We start from the raw sequence: 15,533 nt of genomic DNA, 5'->3' as shown, positions 1-15,533 counted from the left end.
TCTCCTTAACTTTAGCCATGTCAAAACTGATCTCTTTATAATGCTACTCGAATACTATCTACTACCTAAATCAAAATCCCCGAAGCTGTCTACAGACAAGCCCAGCCCCCTGCCCTAGTCACTCCCTTTCCTTTCTCAATGAATTCTGAACTTGGCTTACCATTTGGTCTCCCAACTTTTGCACTCATGCCAAGGGACCACAGCATGCCTAGTCTTCCTTTACGTCCTCTAACCACTCAGGCCCTCAACCTACTTATTTCCCAGGACCTATGCCTCCCTCCCAACTCAGCTACAGACCAAGATGGTCATTCTCTTCATCTTGCCATCACCCACAAATGTGCCATTGCCTCATTCAAGGATGCCAGAATCCCCTTATTGGCTTTTCACCTCCTTTTCACCTACACCATAACCTCCAATCCCCTGAGCCCGCTATTCTCTCAGGTCATGCCCGCTACAGTAGCCCCCTCCCCATTTTGATCCCCCAGTGAACCAATTCAACTCTCCTCTGTCCTCCTTCCTGGCCCCCTTATCATTTGACCAATTATGCTTTTCTGCGTTTCCAAGCCCAAGCCTTGAATCCCTCCCACCTTTTAATGCCTTTGCTTCCTCACAGAGGCTACTGAACAAAGGCAGAGAAAATCACCCAGCCATTCTGACTGGTCCACTACAAATATATGTGACACAACCTCAACCAAGACCTCCCTGCTGCTAAGCAACCCTGCTATATTTCCTTTAACAACCCACTATCTCACTCTCCCCAGTGGCTCATCCCCCCCTTTAACCTTCCATGGCTCCTCTTCTTCCCATTCAGCTGAGAACTTTGCCTCATATTTTTACAGGAAAAAAAAATGAAATCATGTGCTACGAGTTTCCTCTTCTCCCCTTTCCCATTTTATATGCATTCTTCCATCTTCTCCTCCTCGCCTGTCTCACATGATGAGCTGGCCTTACCCCTCTCTCAAGGCTACCTGCTCAAGCGCTCCGTTCCATCCCATCTCCTCCAACAGACTGGCCCCCCTCTCGTTTATTTTCACTCTCTCCCTCCCTACTGGCACATTTCGATTGCCTGCAAACATGCCCACGTCTGCCCTTGCCTGAAAATACAACAAAAAACCCAACCCTCATTGGACTCTTCCCTGCTAAGTACTGTTCTATAGCTGGGCTTCAGGCACTCTCTCTGGCTGCCCCGCAGACCTGGAAAACTCCTTCCACCAAGACTGCTGACTTCTCTGGCTTCTTTTAAGCTGCAACTACAATCTCACTATTCTCCAGGGAGTCCTCTCCAAACCCTCGGAATTCCAGTGCCTTCCCTCTGTTAATCCTGGCTATTATTGCTCTGTATGTATTTGTACACTGTCTCCCTCTTTAGATATTGGGGGCTTCTTGAGGGTAGTGACCATCTTGTCTCTTTTGTATCCCCAGCAATGAGCACAGTGCCTAGCACACAGTAGGTGCTTAGTGTTTATTAATTCATTAAGTGCCTACTATGTTCCCAGCCACATGCTAAGCATCAGGGATACAAAATTATCAGGGAGTTCCCGCACTACTTGGGGGAATAGCCTCCACAAAATGCGGTCAGAATTGGGTGGGGGCTGGGGTAAAGAGGAACCCTTGGGCTCCCAGCACACACATTTACATGCAAATGAAATTCTGGGGCAAAAACAAAAGCCACCTTTGTTATGAAAACCTGCCATCGACCTCATTGTTTAGCATTCCAGCCAGATTTTAAGTTGGTTCCTCCAAATTGTATTTGAATGGTAGTATTGACAGAACTTAAGCCTAGAGATTTTCAAGGTTCTTAGCTATAAAAACTCATCATTTGTTTTTGAGTCTAGTCCTCCAAGGAGCATTAAAATGGACATATACTTAGCCGGCAACCTGAGATTTGCACCCAAGATTCTAGGTTACTACATATGTTGAAAGGAATCCTGCTCTTAGTAGGGCAAGGAATTAATGTCTGCATTGAAATCATTACAACTTTTTAAAAATTCTAAATAGTAACACCACCGACAAAAACCTTGAGATTGTACATAAAAAAGCCTAAACATCAATTTATAGATTTTTTAAAAGTGCATATTACCTTTCAACAGTAACAAAAACGTGTCCCATCTACTTAGAAGTCCCCTTCTGCTCTTTCCCTGTATATTTAAAGAATTTTGTTGTCAGACTATAATGTTCTGATTTTTCTCATCTATATCACTTCATGATGTTCTTAAAAAAACAACAACCCCCAATTACCTTCCATCTTAGAATTCCAAGGCAGAAGAGTGGCAAGGACTACATAATGGGGGCTAAGTGACTTACCCAGGGTCACACAGCTAGGAAGTATCTGAAGCCACATTTGAACCCAGGCCCTCCCATCTCTAGGCTTTGTTCTCAATCCACTGAGCCACCCAGTTGTCCCAATGATGTTCTTCCTCCATTTACATTTTCAGACTTCCTGTTTCTTAATGGCATAATATTTCGATACAATTTCAAGTTCTTTAGTCATTTCCTAATCAATGGAGATATGCATCGTTTCCAATTTGTGCTATTTTAAATAGTTATTATTTTATGGAGATGACAGGTTTTCCTTCCCTTTTGAATAGGATCACTAGATCAAAAAAAAGATTCTGGAATTTTTGTTGTCCCTTTGGTCTTGTGACTCTTCGTGACCACATTTGGGGCTTTCTTGGCAAAGATACTGTCGTGGTTTGCCATTTCCTTCTCCAGCTCGTGGTATAGATGAGGAAACTGAGGCAAAAAGGGTTGTGACTTGCCCAAGGTAACAGTGGGTAACCCATTGATGGTGCACTTGATCTCAAGGCTTCAGGACTCCAGGCCCAATGCTCTATCCACTGTGCCACCTAGCGGTCCATTTTGGAACTTCCTGTTGCTTTCCAAAAATCATTCTAATTTCACAGTAGTTAATCAGGTGCCCATTCTCCTGTAACCCCACATTAATTTCATTTAGTTTTATTATCTTAAAAAATCTTGACAATTAAAAGTGATATCTCAGAGTAGTTTTAAAGTTGGTGTTTTTTTCAGGCAATCATTGACAATTTCTGCTTCTTCCTTCAAAGACTGCCTGTTACTAACAGGAAATAGATTTTAACATAAATGCAGATAAATTCTGGATTGATCCTGGATGTCAGGTTTTTGCTGGATATATCTAATAAGCATTTATAACTGCAGAGATTATATATATATATATATATATATATTTTAAACTTACCTTTTGTCTTAGAATCAATATTGTGTATTGGTTCCAACGCAGAAGAGTGGCAAGAGCTAGGCAATAGGGGTTAAGTGATTTGCCCAGGATCACAAGGCTACGATGTCTGAATCCATATTTGAACCCAGGACCTCCCATCTCTAAGCCTGGCTCTCAATCCACTGAACTACCCAGCTGCCCCCTAAAAAAATCTTTTTATTGATGACTTTGTCCAACCCCTAGAAAGCTAGTAAAAAATTGAACCGTGTACTACAAAAAGGAATTTATTTTATTTATTTATCCATTCCTTTTCTTTTTGACATTTTACAAAGGGTTTCCTCTTGTCCTTCAACTATTATATAATCAAATATTTTGTTGCGCAGAAAGTATCATTAAATCTAGTTTCTTATAATTTGTTAAGAGTTTCCTATTTAGCTTGAGTCCTTGTGGAGACTTTCTCTTCAAACTAGATATGGTGCTCTTTTTCTTTGTCCTTCTCAAGACAAGCTGGATGGTTGTTAACCACAGCTCCTCAAGCAAGGTCTGGTCAGGCCAGGGTCCCTCAGTGCCTGGAAAGAGATAGGAATGGGGTGGAGGCTGGAAGTCAGAATGGCCAGTCTCTTTGGACTCCACCATATCTTTGGATAGCTAGAATGGACAAGAGCATGTCTTTGGGGCACCCAGGAGAGGAAGAGGAGACTTGAAGACTGAGGTATGGGGAGTACAGAGGTTGGCAGTGAGGTATGGCTGGTAAGAGATAAAGGCTGTTCAATTCCTCATCTGACCCTTAATGTGATCAGGGGCAAGTTACAACCTCAATGATTGCTAGTTTCATCTGTAAAATGGAGATTACAATGATACCTACTTCCCAAGGCTGGTGCGAGGATCCTGAGATGGTGTAAGATTCTTTGCAAATTTATGTAAGTGTCAGTTACCGATGGCAGGAATGGGCTTGAGTAAGACTGAAGACAATCATGAGTATGGAGATACCTCTAGCGAGAGGAAACCACCAAACATCCTGATTTAGCATTTGGTAAAGGAGATGGGAAGTCCTGGGTCCATAAAGCTCTGGGCTGAGGAAACTCCCTCAACTACTAATACAGGCCAGCACCTCCTCTGCAAATTACAGCTTGACCACAGGTTAGAGCCCTGGGAGCTCTTTGCCAAGGGTCACCCAACAAGTAGAGTTAAGCTCTATTGACTCCATTGTGCAGCAGCATCGTGAGATCCATCTGCATTAAGGAAAAGATGTATCTGTACTATGGGTTGGGTACTGGGGATTCAAAATTCCACCTGACCCCCTGGCCATCTTAAGTGACAAATGCCCTCAACGTTCAGCCCTGTTTCGAATAGGAAATTTGCCGTATTAGGCCATGGATGTAAAGACAAAAATCATGATTCTTTTCTGGTATCCAAGGAAAGAACTGTACGAGCACGTGATATACCAGAATCACTCCAGACATCCATAGTCTAAGGAACAAAATCACTATCCATCAGAGGCTTCCCACTCCGTTTCAGAATTCCCAAGCACCCCAGACAACTGCTTTGTGCTCTTAAAAGGAGCTTCCCAATCCCAAACCACCATTCCTTTCATTCTTAGGGAAATTCAGGGGAAAGTCTATCATATCCTTTCCAGTACAGCATGGCAGATTCAAAGAAGCCATCTGAGATCACTCTAGCCTCCATCTTTACCCATCCATTGCTCAAAGAAGGAACAAGTGAAAAGACAACTTTACCAGATAGTGAAGAAATGGCAAAGGAAGGAGGCAGAGAAGTAGCTTCTGTAAAAATATTCTGATCGAGAGGTTTGCATAATTGAGGAGATGGGCTAAAATGCAGAAATCACAAGAAATTGTTTGAACTGATCCCAAGGCCTGGATCAAGGTGTCAGGCTGGGCAGATTCCCTAGATAAGATCCTAGTGACGGCCAAATGGAAATCATCATCTATCTCCCTCCCACCTGTGGACAGAAACTGAGTGAATTGTCCATGGTAAGGATCACTGTAGGAAGAAAAATGACAACTTGGTGTAAACAGCGAGTATAGACTCTGGGATCAGCAGCTGAGCAATTGGGATCTTGTTCAAGACCTTTAACATGCCTAGATTTCATTTTCTTCATTTGTAAAATGACAGGTTCCTTCCAGCTCTAAATTCCATGAATCCTACTAAAACTGCACCCAATATTTACATTGAAGCTAACTAATCTGTCCTGTTTGGCAAACTTCCTTGTTTTCTTTCCCAGGAGCGGAAGCCTTCCCTCCACTCACTTCCGGGCTCTTTTATCCATTTCTGACAGTGACTACACCTCAGAGGCCCAAAGAGCTAAAAATGTCCTTCTTCCCGGTGTACAGTCTCTCCTCCTTCCCCCCAAATGGTAGTTTTGAGTTTTAAGGAAAAAAAATTGCCAAACTTTATTTGGGTTGTAACTGTTACACAAGCCCACCACCTAAACCACTGTGTGACAACCCCCCCACCCTACCCTTCCTTTTCAGCCCCCTGAGAGGAGACTGAGCACTCTCTCCCTTCTGGCCTCACTTCTTGTCTTCCTCTTTCTTCTCCTTTTTGCCATCCTTAGCAGCCTGTGAGGCTAGGGAGCCCATGGCATTCCGGATGGCCTCATTGTTGGGGTCCACGCCTGGAAGGTTCTCCAGGACGCTCTGGAGGAACTCGGGGTCCTGCATCACATCATAGTCGTCTTCCTCCTTGAGGAATGAATGACTGTGTTACTCTTGGGACAGGAAGGCAACATCTGTTCCCTACAAATCCTGTTTCCAGGCCCCTTTCCTACTCTTGGAAGTGCCTAGGCAAGAGGGCCCCCTCACCCTGGCCAAAAGAAGTCAAACAAAGCTGCTCTTTCTAAAAGAACTGTCTAGTCTGTTTGTCTTGGCAAGAGAGAAAACAGGATTCTCCTATGTCTGTTCCTTAAAAATAAGCTCATGGTATCTTTTTTCCCTTCAGCAAGTTATAAAGAATATTCTCACTCTTCCATCTACTTCCCAGTGTACAAGAATACATAGGTCCTAGCAGAACAACAGGATTCTCCAAGAGCAAGAAGCCATGATTATGGACGAAGGAGAGGCCAGTATTGGAGCACTGGATTTGGATGCCAAGAGTTTCTGGGCTAGGAGAGTTGGAGACTAGGGAACAACCATTACCTTAGCAGGCTCAGAGGTATCCATGGCTGAGCTGGCATCAATGTCACCTGACTCTGCCTGTCCAAACTCTGGAAAGAGAGGTCCATTTGGTCAGCATGCTCCCTTTTCCCCTGCACCCTCCTCGTCTAGTCCTTCACTCACCAGCACCCTGCAAGGACATCTGCATGGCATATGCAATCTGTTCTTCTTCAGTCATGCTGCTTAAGTCAGGAAGCCCACTTCGACCAAACTCTTGCTGACTGATGGTCATCTTCAATAGGGCATCATCTGAATCTGGGAGGTTGAAGGGAGGAAAATAAAGGGGTGGGTGAGTCATTTTTCTCCTGCCCTTGTAGGGTGTGTGGACTTCACTCCCTCTGCCCCTTGTAGCCCCATTCTGTCAGATTGCCCTTTCCCTAGTCACAGGGTTCAGCCCTGTGTCCCTATCTCTCACTCCTACCTTCAGTCCCAGATGGGGCAATCCCAGCCTCAGCAGCAGAGGCTGCTGCTGCCCGTCTTGCCTCTTCCTCTTGCCGCTGTCGCTGTTCTTCCATGGATACACGAAGGGCCTGGGGTGAAAGGGAAGGGAGAAGAGGGAAGTCAGATTTCCCACCTCCTTTGGCTCTAGGAAAATTAGATGGGGCTCTGGAGTAAGAGCATAAGAGAATGGATTATGGTCTGTGTTTCAGGGAGAAGCGGGGTAAGGAGACTAGATAAATATGGAGTCAAATTATGAGGACTGAAGCAAATGGCTCCAAAAGAAGCAGTTTTTATATAACCTGAGATCAGAGCTTCCGGAATCTGGACAATTAGGGGATTGGGGGAAGAATGGAAATTATGAGCAATATCTTGCACCTAGTAGGTATACAAGGAATATTTATTGAATGAATGATATGGGGTCCTAGAGATGCTGTAGGAAGACAAAGGTGGGGTTTGTGTGGGGTCAGGGCTTTACCCCTCACCAGGGCCAGTTCAGGATCAGCACTAGGATCCACCCCAAACTCGAAGTCGCTGGCACCTAGCCCCAACATGGCACCACCTTCCCCAGCCAGGATAGGAGAACTGATGAGGGCATCAGCCAGGCTGGGCCCAGGAGGCACCGTCACCAGATGAGAACCAGTCCCATCCTTGCCATTTAGAGTGTTCACGAAGGCTGTCAGTTTGTCTGTGTTTGCCTCCTGGGGAGAAAAACATGAGATGGTTAATCTGGTTATGAAAGTCATCCCTCCAAATGCTGTTTCCCCCATCAGTGGTTCATTCAGCAAAGGTAATCCTTTAAATAAGAAATTTCTTTTCACTGCCCTCAAGAGTCTTGTCTATTGGTTTGTTCAAGTCAGGATCCCAACTGCTCCCAACTTACCTCCTCCCCAAAGTTGATAATGTCAACATTCACTTTTTCTTTCTTTAGCCGCTTTGCTAGCTTCACCAGCTACACAGCGAGTTGGGAAAATGAAAGATAAATAAAATAAATAATAACGCACATCTATACAGCACTTTGAGATTTACAAAATGCTTTCTCTAAAACAACCTGTGAGGCTAGGAGTATGAGCATTACTAACTGAATGAAATAATAAAGGACCTTAATAATCTTAGTCTTTTATAAATGTCAGCTAAAAACAAAGAAACCAAGGTTCTAAAGGATTAAATGTCACATTGCTATGTCTCTAAACTAGGATTTGAAACGCTGGATCTCCTCACTTCAAGATTGGCTTCTTGCCCTTACTCCACACTGTCCTTGGGTGAGAAGAGCAGACAGTCCTTCTTTCTCCACCCTGTCAAATACACATAGTTTCTCACCCTAACTTCCTCCTTTCTAGTCCTATCCAGTCACACTCCTATTGTTCTTACAGCTTGATGAGGGAAAGCTTCCCTATCCAAGTGGATCTCTCACCCCCACCTAATATCCTTGCTAAGGTTTATGGTCCCAAATATCCCCTTCTCCAGAAATGTTCTCATCTTTCAGATCTCCATTCCCATCCCCAGGATAGACTCACGTCCTTCTCGTTGTCTTCTACTGGGCTGCCCACAAAGGCGATGATCCTCATTTTGTGATTCTTGCCCTGTCTGTGTTTCAGAGCCAACTTGTAGAAAAAGAAGAGGAATCTTAGTCCCAAAGACAACCCAGGATCATTGTTTGCCCACTACATCATCCCCCTGTCCAAAGAAGGGGACCTTTCTTATGGTTTCTGGTTTCTAGGAAAAGAGCTCCCATATGCCTTGTTTATTTCTCCTTCCTCCAAATCCTAGATCTCCCTAAGGTCTAAATTCTCACATCCCTTTTATGCTTTGGGCATTGGGAAAGGCTAGAAGTTCCTACTACAAAGTCATCCACCCCTTCCCATATTCCCCAAATCTTGGGCTCTACCTCACCTCCTTTCCATTTTCAAGGCTAACTATCTCTAGTTCAGTTCTATTATTTCTACTTGATTTGGGGAGGGAGATTTCAAGGGGAGAAAAATTTGGTATGAAGGTGCTATGAGGCCAGAGTTGGGAAGATATGTCCCACTTACATGGGCAACGCGAATGCCAGTACAGAAGGTGATCTTGCCCTTTGGTTGAACTGTGTGGAGCTTGGACAAAATCCGGCCAGTGTCAGGGGTTAGTGTAGTAAGTACCTCACAGTCACTACAAAAAACAGACAAAATCAAGTCCAAGCCAACGTAAATGCCTCCTAACTGCTCCAACCACCTTTTCCTTTTAGGATTATTATAATTCATACAAATTTTTCATTCGTGGATGTGTCCAATGTCTTCTATTAAAGGAGTAAGCTTCCCAGGTATTCCCTTAGGATCCTAGTGCTACACCGGGCTCTCTAAATAGAAGTCAGTGAACACAGATTTGCTGACAGGATTACTCTCAGAAGGGAAACACTTCAATCCAATCCCATCCTCTTGGGGAAGGGCCTTGGGAAATAGCCTACCTTTCTGTTTCAATTCTATTTCCCTAGTCTAAACCCTCGTTTCCAAATCCATTTTCAAGATGACAATTGGTTTGTGGTAGTGGTGAATTGAAAATGGTCAATTCAAAGTGATATCAGTAATCCAAAAGTCATTCTTAAATGCTTCTAGAAGAGACTATAATTTAGGTTTCCTGTAACCAATTTATCTTACTAATAATTTTTTGTCCAGGCTATTAAAGTGAATTGGAACTCTAAGTTTACATGGACAAAAGCAGTGATAATGCACAGCCTATTTCAGGGGAAGTTATTTGTGGGAAAATAACACTGCCCACCAAGTCCAGCCTCCGTACTTGGCCAATGTGATGAGTCCCACGTTGTTCTCAGGGTTGCTGCGTGTCTTGGAGTGACATACTATGTTGACTGCATCCTGCTGGGCCTGTAGCCGTGTGGGCAGGAAATCCCCATTCCGCATGTACTCGCTGTTATCAACACTGTGGGAACAGGGTATGGAATTAGGGACGAACAATATCACTGGGAATTCTGAATGCAGAGACAAGCATCAATATTCTTACACCTGGAAAGCCTTCAATATTTCCTTAGAACTTGTGCACCAATATATCATTTGTATTAATCCAAACACTACTTTCTAAGCATTCTTAAGTCTCTGATTTGTTAATATTCTATCCCATTAAAAGGGAAGTTTCCCAGAGGCAGGCAAAATTTAAGAATGTTTGCAAAACAACAAACATATGAAAGCAAATGAGTAGGCTACAAACTAGCTAAAGAAAATAATACTAGTAATTATATCTATACAATGTTTGAAGGATTAAAAAGGGAATTCTCAAAAGTAGGTGTTAGTTTTATCCTTCCTATTTTAATGAAGAGGAAACTGAGGTGGAGAAGTTACCTACCTTAGTGATGGTCACACAGATGGTCTCTACCACCTACTGTGTGACTTGGACCTCTTATGTAACCTTTTTGAGCATCAGTTTGGTCATTTGTAAAATGAGAGAAGTGGTCAAGATAATCTTTTAAAAATCCCTCCCAGCTCTAATCTTATGATCTTAGTAACTGTCATAACTGGGAATCTGAACTTAATTCCAGGTCACTTTTTCTAAGCTTTATCACTTGACAGTCTGCTCAGCAACTTTGCTAAAAGATGGGAATGAAGTTAAGAAAATGGAGTTTTAGGGGGCAGCTGGGTAGTTCAGTGGATTGAGAGCCAGGCCTAGAGATGGGAGGTCCTAGGTTCAAATCTAGCCTCAGACACTTCCCACCTGTATTGACCCTGGGCAAGTCACTTAACTCCCATTGCCTAGCCCTTACCGCTCTTCTGCCTTAGAACCAATACACAGTATTGATTCTAAGATGGAAGGTGAGGGTTTAAAAAAAATTAAGTTTTAAGGGTTTGAGTTTTCCAAGCTTCCTCTTATCATCTCCCTTTTAATGTTCTAGGACCACAGATCACGCACAATGAGGGACATAAATACTTTGGCCCATGATGGAACAAGTACATCAATGTGGTCCACCCTTGATCTAAGCTAACTTTTAAAGGAAGCTCTATTAGGAGAATTCAAAATTCACTTCTATTTGTCTTTGATGGACATGATAGTCCAAGTTTTAAAGTTGTTAGTCACAAGGCAATAAAGGAGCCAGAAAAAGTCATCTTAGAGAAGACATTTGAAAAGGCGAGGGGGACCACCTTGAAAGACATTTAGGCTTTCCTTGAGGTCTTTAAACAAAGCCTAGATAACCAATCTCTTTCTCTTCTTTTTAAAAAAACCCTTATTTTCTGTCTTAGTAACAACTGGTTATGGGCTAGGCAAATGGGGCTAAGTAACTTGCCCAGGATATGTCTGAAGCCAGAATTGAACCCAAGTCTTCCTCACTTCAGATGCCCTGATAATCAATTCTCAAGGAGGTTATTTAGGAGGTAACTGATTAGGTTCAAGTTAAGGTAGGTCAATGATTCTCCAACCTGTAGACTACCCTAGACCTTTGTAGTATAAAAGAGTTATTCAGTCATTAGAAGAGGTCTGAAAATTTAGAGTTTGCAGGGAAAACCTTGCAAAGCTTTCAAGTACAGCTGTGGAAATACTGTTCCATCCTTAACTCAAGATATAATCGTATTTTAAAAATCTACACTGAATATTAGTAATACTGTACTCCCAGATTTCACATCAAAAGAACAAGTCAGTCTAAAGGAACTTTCATGTGACAATTCTTTAAAATTAATCTTGTAATCAAAACTACCAGGACGAATTTTGGCCAGATGTTGTTTTTTTTTTTCTGTCAAAGAAGGCTGTGAAATATCAGACACTTTTTCTTACAACATATATTTATAAAAGTGAATTTTCTGTCCTTGTTACCCTGAAATCTAAATACTGAAATAAACTACCATGAAACCAAATCTGTGGTTTAAATTTTTATCATTTCAACCAGTCTTCAACCATCTTTCTCTGAGAACTAAACAATACCAGTTATCACATTAAATGAATTGGTATCACAAAAAAACAAAAAAACCCAAAACAAATACTAAGACCTCACTGCTCCCAATTAGCTATCCTCACAAAAAGGGTAGGGAGCCTTTTGATCAAGAGCTCTTTCTAAAGCTTCCAGAATATGAATCCAAATTCCTTGAAGGGAGAAACAAAAGCAGCTTTGGAAACAGTCCAAGTGATTTGCTAAGAAAATATTGGACTGTGAATAAAATCAACCCATAGACAGCCAAATGAGGTAAGGGGCATAATAAAATAGTAAACAGAAACATTCCCTCCCTTCAAAAATCACAGGAGGTATAACCTTAAACTAAATTAGTTTGTGATCTCTTTTAGGTCAGTGGCTGGATTCTATTATTTTTAAAAATATTTTCCAATAGTTACAAAGTTGATATTCTATATACATTACTGACCAAATGACATCTCACCTATCATTTTTGTACCTACTAGAAATTTATAACAGGAGAACCCTCTAGCTTATTAAACTATACATATCTAAAAACTGAACTCATCATCTTTCTTCAAAATCCAGCATTCAAAATTGAACTTCCCTATTTATGTCAATTATCCTAAGGCTCAAAGCCTTTCTCTTTTCTTGCCAAGTCAGTCACTGTCATGTTGGAATCTTCCCTTTAGGTTTCTCATATCTATCCCTTCCTTTATATTCCTGCTGGAATACTCTGATCTAGGACCCTATCACTGGAATAAATTGTATTCTTGCTTTCAATCTCTCCTTTCTCCAGTATATCCTAATCTGCTACTACATTAATCCTCCTAAAAAGGTACTTTGCACTATGATTTCCTCTTGGTCAAAAAATCTTCAACAAATGATTTCATGTTGTCTATTGTAAAAAGAACAAACTCTTTACTCTGGCAATCAAGAACATTTCCAATCTGGACCCTTCTTCACTTTTTACTATTATACTTAATAATCACAACAGGAACCTACCACACCAGTCAATTTGGTCTATCTATTGCTCCCTGACAACATAAACTTTGGCACCTCCTTGCTCATGTTAGGTTTTCATTCTTTTCCAGTCCTCCTCATCCTATAACTCAATATGATTCAATAAACATTTAAGTTCTCACTATGTGCCAAGTACAATGTGAAGAAGTGCCAGGGATACAGAAGGAGGCACAAAATAGTCCCTGCCCTCAAGGAGCTTACAATCTAGGGGAGACAACATGCAAATATGTACAAAGCAAGTTATATACAGGATAAGTAGGAAATAAAGTACAGGGGGAAGGCACTGAACTTAAAAGAGGTTAGGAAAGATTTTCTGTAAACAGTGGATTTTAGCTGGGACTTAAAGGAAGCCAAAAAGTGAAGATGAGGAGGGTGACACTCCAGGTATGGGAGATAGCCAGAGAAAATGCCCACAGCCAAGAGATAGTGGTGTCTTGTTTATAGAACACCCAGGAAACCAATGTTACTGGACTGAAGAGTAAATATTGGCAAATCAAAAGACTGGAAAGGGGTGTGTGTGTGTGTGTGTGTGTGTGTGTGTTTGTGGGTGTGTGCAGAGGCTTATTTATGAAGGGGTTTTGAATGCCCAACAGAGTTTCTTAAGATCTGCCTTTAGTCACTTCTTTGATCATCCTAGGTCCACTTTTTGGAAGGCCCTCCCCCTTCTCTAGCCCTCCTCATCCTATAAGAGCTGCCTTCTCAAGGAAGCTTTTCCCAAAGTGGTCCACTTATTTGAACACATCATCGAATCTAAACTCTCATTTAACAGATGAGAAAACCAGAAAGGCCAAGTAAGTCGCCCATGGCGCAAAGATGGGATGTGAACTCTGTGCTGTCCCTCGTTCCACTCACTATAGACGCTCCCATTCAGCCCTTATCCAAAGCTCATTTGTATAGACATACTTGTAATCAAATGACAAGGCTTCTAGGACAGGGAGCGCGCTGCCTCTCTGTGCCCGTCCGGCTCCTGGCTAGCAGGGGTTGGGTTCCAGCCCGAGAAGGCATTAGAACGGAACTGATCCTGCTAGGAGCTCGGGCGGAAGGGAAGCCCCCCCAGAGAAGGGGCAGGTCGCTGGTGCGAGGAGGAGGCAGAGGCAATCAGGACCAAGCTTGGAGGAAGAAGGGCCACATTGATAACGCCGCGATGGACCCCGAGTTCTGAGCACTAGGGGCGGCCTCTCCCGCTTCCCTCCTGCCTGCCAGCCTTCCCGGGCCCCGGAATGACTCAGGGAATCCACCCGGGGCCGCCGAGGCCACCATCGCCGCCTGGACACAAGCCACTGCGGCTCCCTCGTCCCCACTCCTGGCTGGTGCCGGTAGTGGCTTTTCGCACTTCCAGTCCAGACTAGCTGTCGCCCATGGCCCCGGACCCAATCTCTTACCACACCATAGTGCTTTCCAACACCATCTTGCCTCCTTCCTCCCTCCCCGACCGGCTCTTCTGGACTACCTAATAATGCTTTATCCTATTGGCTAAACCCGCCCCTCCAATCCCAGGGCTCCATTCAGGTCAGGCGCTTGCGCTGCACAGAGAGGGCCGTGGCGCCCTCTGGGAGTTGTAGTCTAAGGGGTGGCAGAAGAGCAGAACAAGGGGTTTGGCGTAACCAGAAACCGGGAGATGGGAGGAGGGGTACTTGCTCTCTCCTAATTCTGGCGTTCTGGGACTAGGCACGCTGTAGCGGATCTTTCTACAAGGCAAGGGATAAGATCCGGTCTTGTTATTTCGTGGGTGAAGGGAATTTCCTCTACCAGTGCAAATCCATCAAACATCCTGCCTCGGGCACAGATTTAAGTAGCTTGCCCAGTGTCACACAGCCAGCTTGTTGTCAGAGATGGAAATAGAACTCAGGGTCTGTGACCAGTTTTCTAGAATAGTTTTGAAGCCTGATCTTGCTGATCCGGACCTATGCAAGAACCCTAAGGTTTGCCCCACTAGGCGAATAGGAAGTAGGGAAAAAAGGAGAGGGTTGAGGGCTTGTATTTAAATTATATATATATATATATATACATATGTATATATATATATGTATATATATACATATGTATATATATATTATATACATGTGTATATATATATTATATACATGTGTATATAATATATACAAATTATATATATGTATATATGTATGTATATATATATACGTAAAAATGTACGTTTATGTGCATATACACATATGTGTGTATATCTACGAATGATACTTTTTGTTTTTGCATCAGCCATTTCTGTTCCGGAAATAACCTTCTCCCCAGCATAATGAAGCCTTCCTTTTAACAAAGGAAAAAAAAGATATAGTAACTACCATTTGATGCCACATTGTTCTCTAGATGTTCCCTATCTTTCATGTCTATTTATAATATATGCAACATATATAGGTAACGTGTAAAATATATAAAATATAACCAAATACTACACGTGTATACATATTATGCATATATTTTGTTATATATGTATACATTTTATAAATGTATGCCTGTATGTATATAAACAACCCTTACATTCCATCCAAGCATTCTAAGGCAGATTTTTAAATAGGTGACTGGGTTATTCATCTCCTTTGGGATGTCCCAAATGATAAGTCTTTTTCCTCACTCCCTCCCCTGCTTCAACCTTGACTAAGCACTAGATGGACCTGGTTGCAGGTTAAGGAAATCAAATGGGCTAATACCTTTTAGTGCTACAGGTACCCTCCTTCTTGAAGCATGAAGACAAAAGGGAAAAAAAACTTCACCCTCAAAGCTTTTTTCTTTTTTAATATAGAGTTTGAGTCATGAATAAAATACAAAGTCTTGAAAAAATGAGAAAAGTAGCTATACATAAGGGCTAAAGATGGAATTCAGTATA

General features: G+C 42.5%; 1 protein-coding gene across 1 annotated transcript; it reads right to left on the bottom strand.

Moving 5' to 3' along the window:
- Nucleotides 1-5,724: 5,724 nt before the first annotated feature.
- Nucleotides 5,725-14,141, bottom strand: PSMD4 (proteasome 26S subunit ubiquitin receptor, non-ATPase 4). The gene is made up of 10 exons (NM_001136560.1): nucleotides 14,074-14,141; nucleotides 9,577-9,717; nucleotides 8,838-8,952; nucleotides 8,322-8,408; nucleotides 7,688-7,756; nucleotides 7,290-7,505; nucleotides 6,788-6,896; nucleotides 6,490-6,621; nucleotides 6,349-6,416; nucleotides 5,725-5,895 (listed from the first exon to the last, which is right to left on the bottom strand). Exons 1-10 carry the CDS (start codon nucleotides 14,097-14,099, stop codon nucleotides 5,725-5,727), a joined length of 1,134 nt encoding a protein of 377 aa, NP_001130032.1. The 5' UTR covers nucleotides 14,100-14,141.
- Nucleotides 14,142-15,533: the final 1,392 nt, after the last annotated feature.

This window comes from Monodelphis domestica, chromosome 2 (genome assembly GCF_027887165.1).
Source record: "Monodelphis domestica isolate mMonDom1 chromosome 2, mMonDom1.pri, whole genome shotgun sequence".
In the NCBI taxonomy this organism is placed as follows: domain Eukaryota; kingdom Metazoa; phylum Chordata; class Mammalia; order Didelphimorphia; family Didelphidae; genus Monodelphis; species Monodelphis domestica.
Note: the sequence above shows the minus strand (reverse complement) of the source record. Positions and strands in the feature narration are given on the sequence as shown.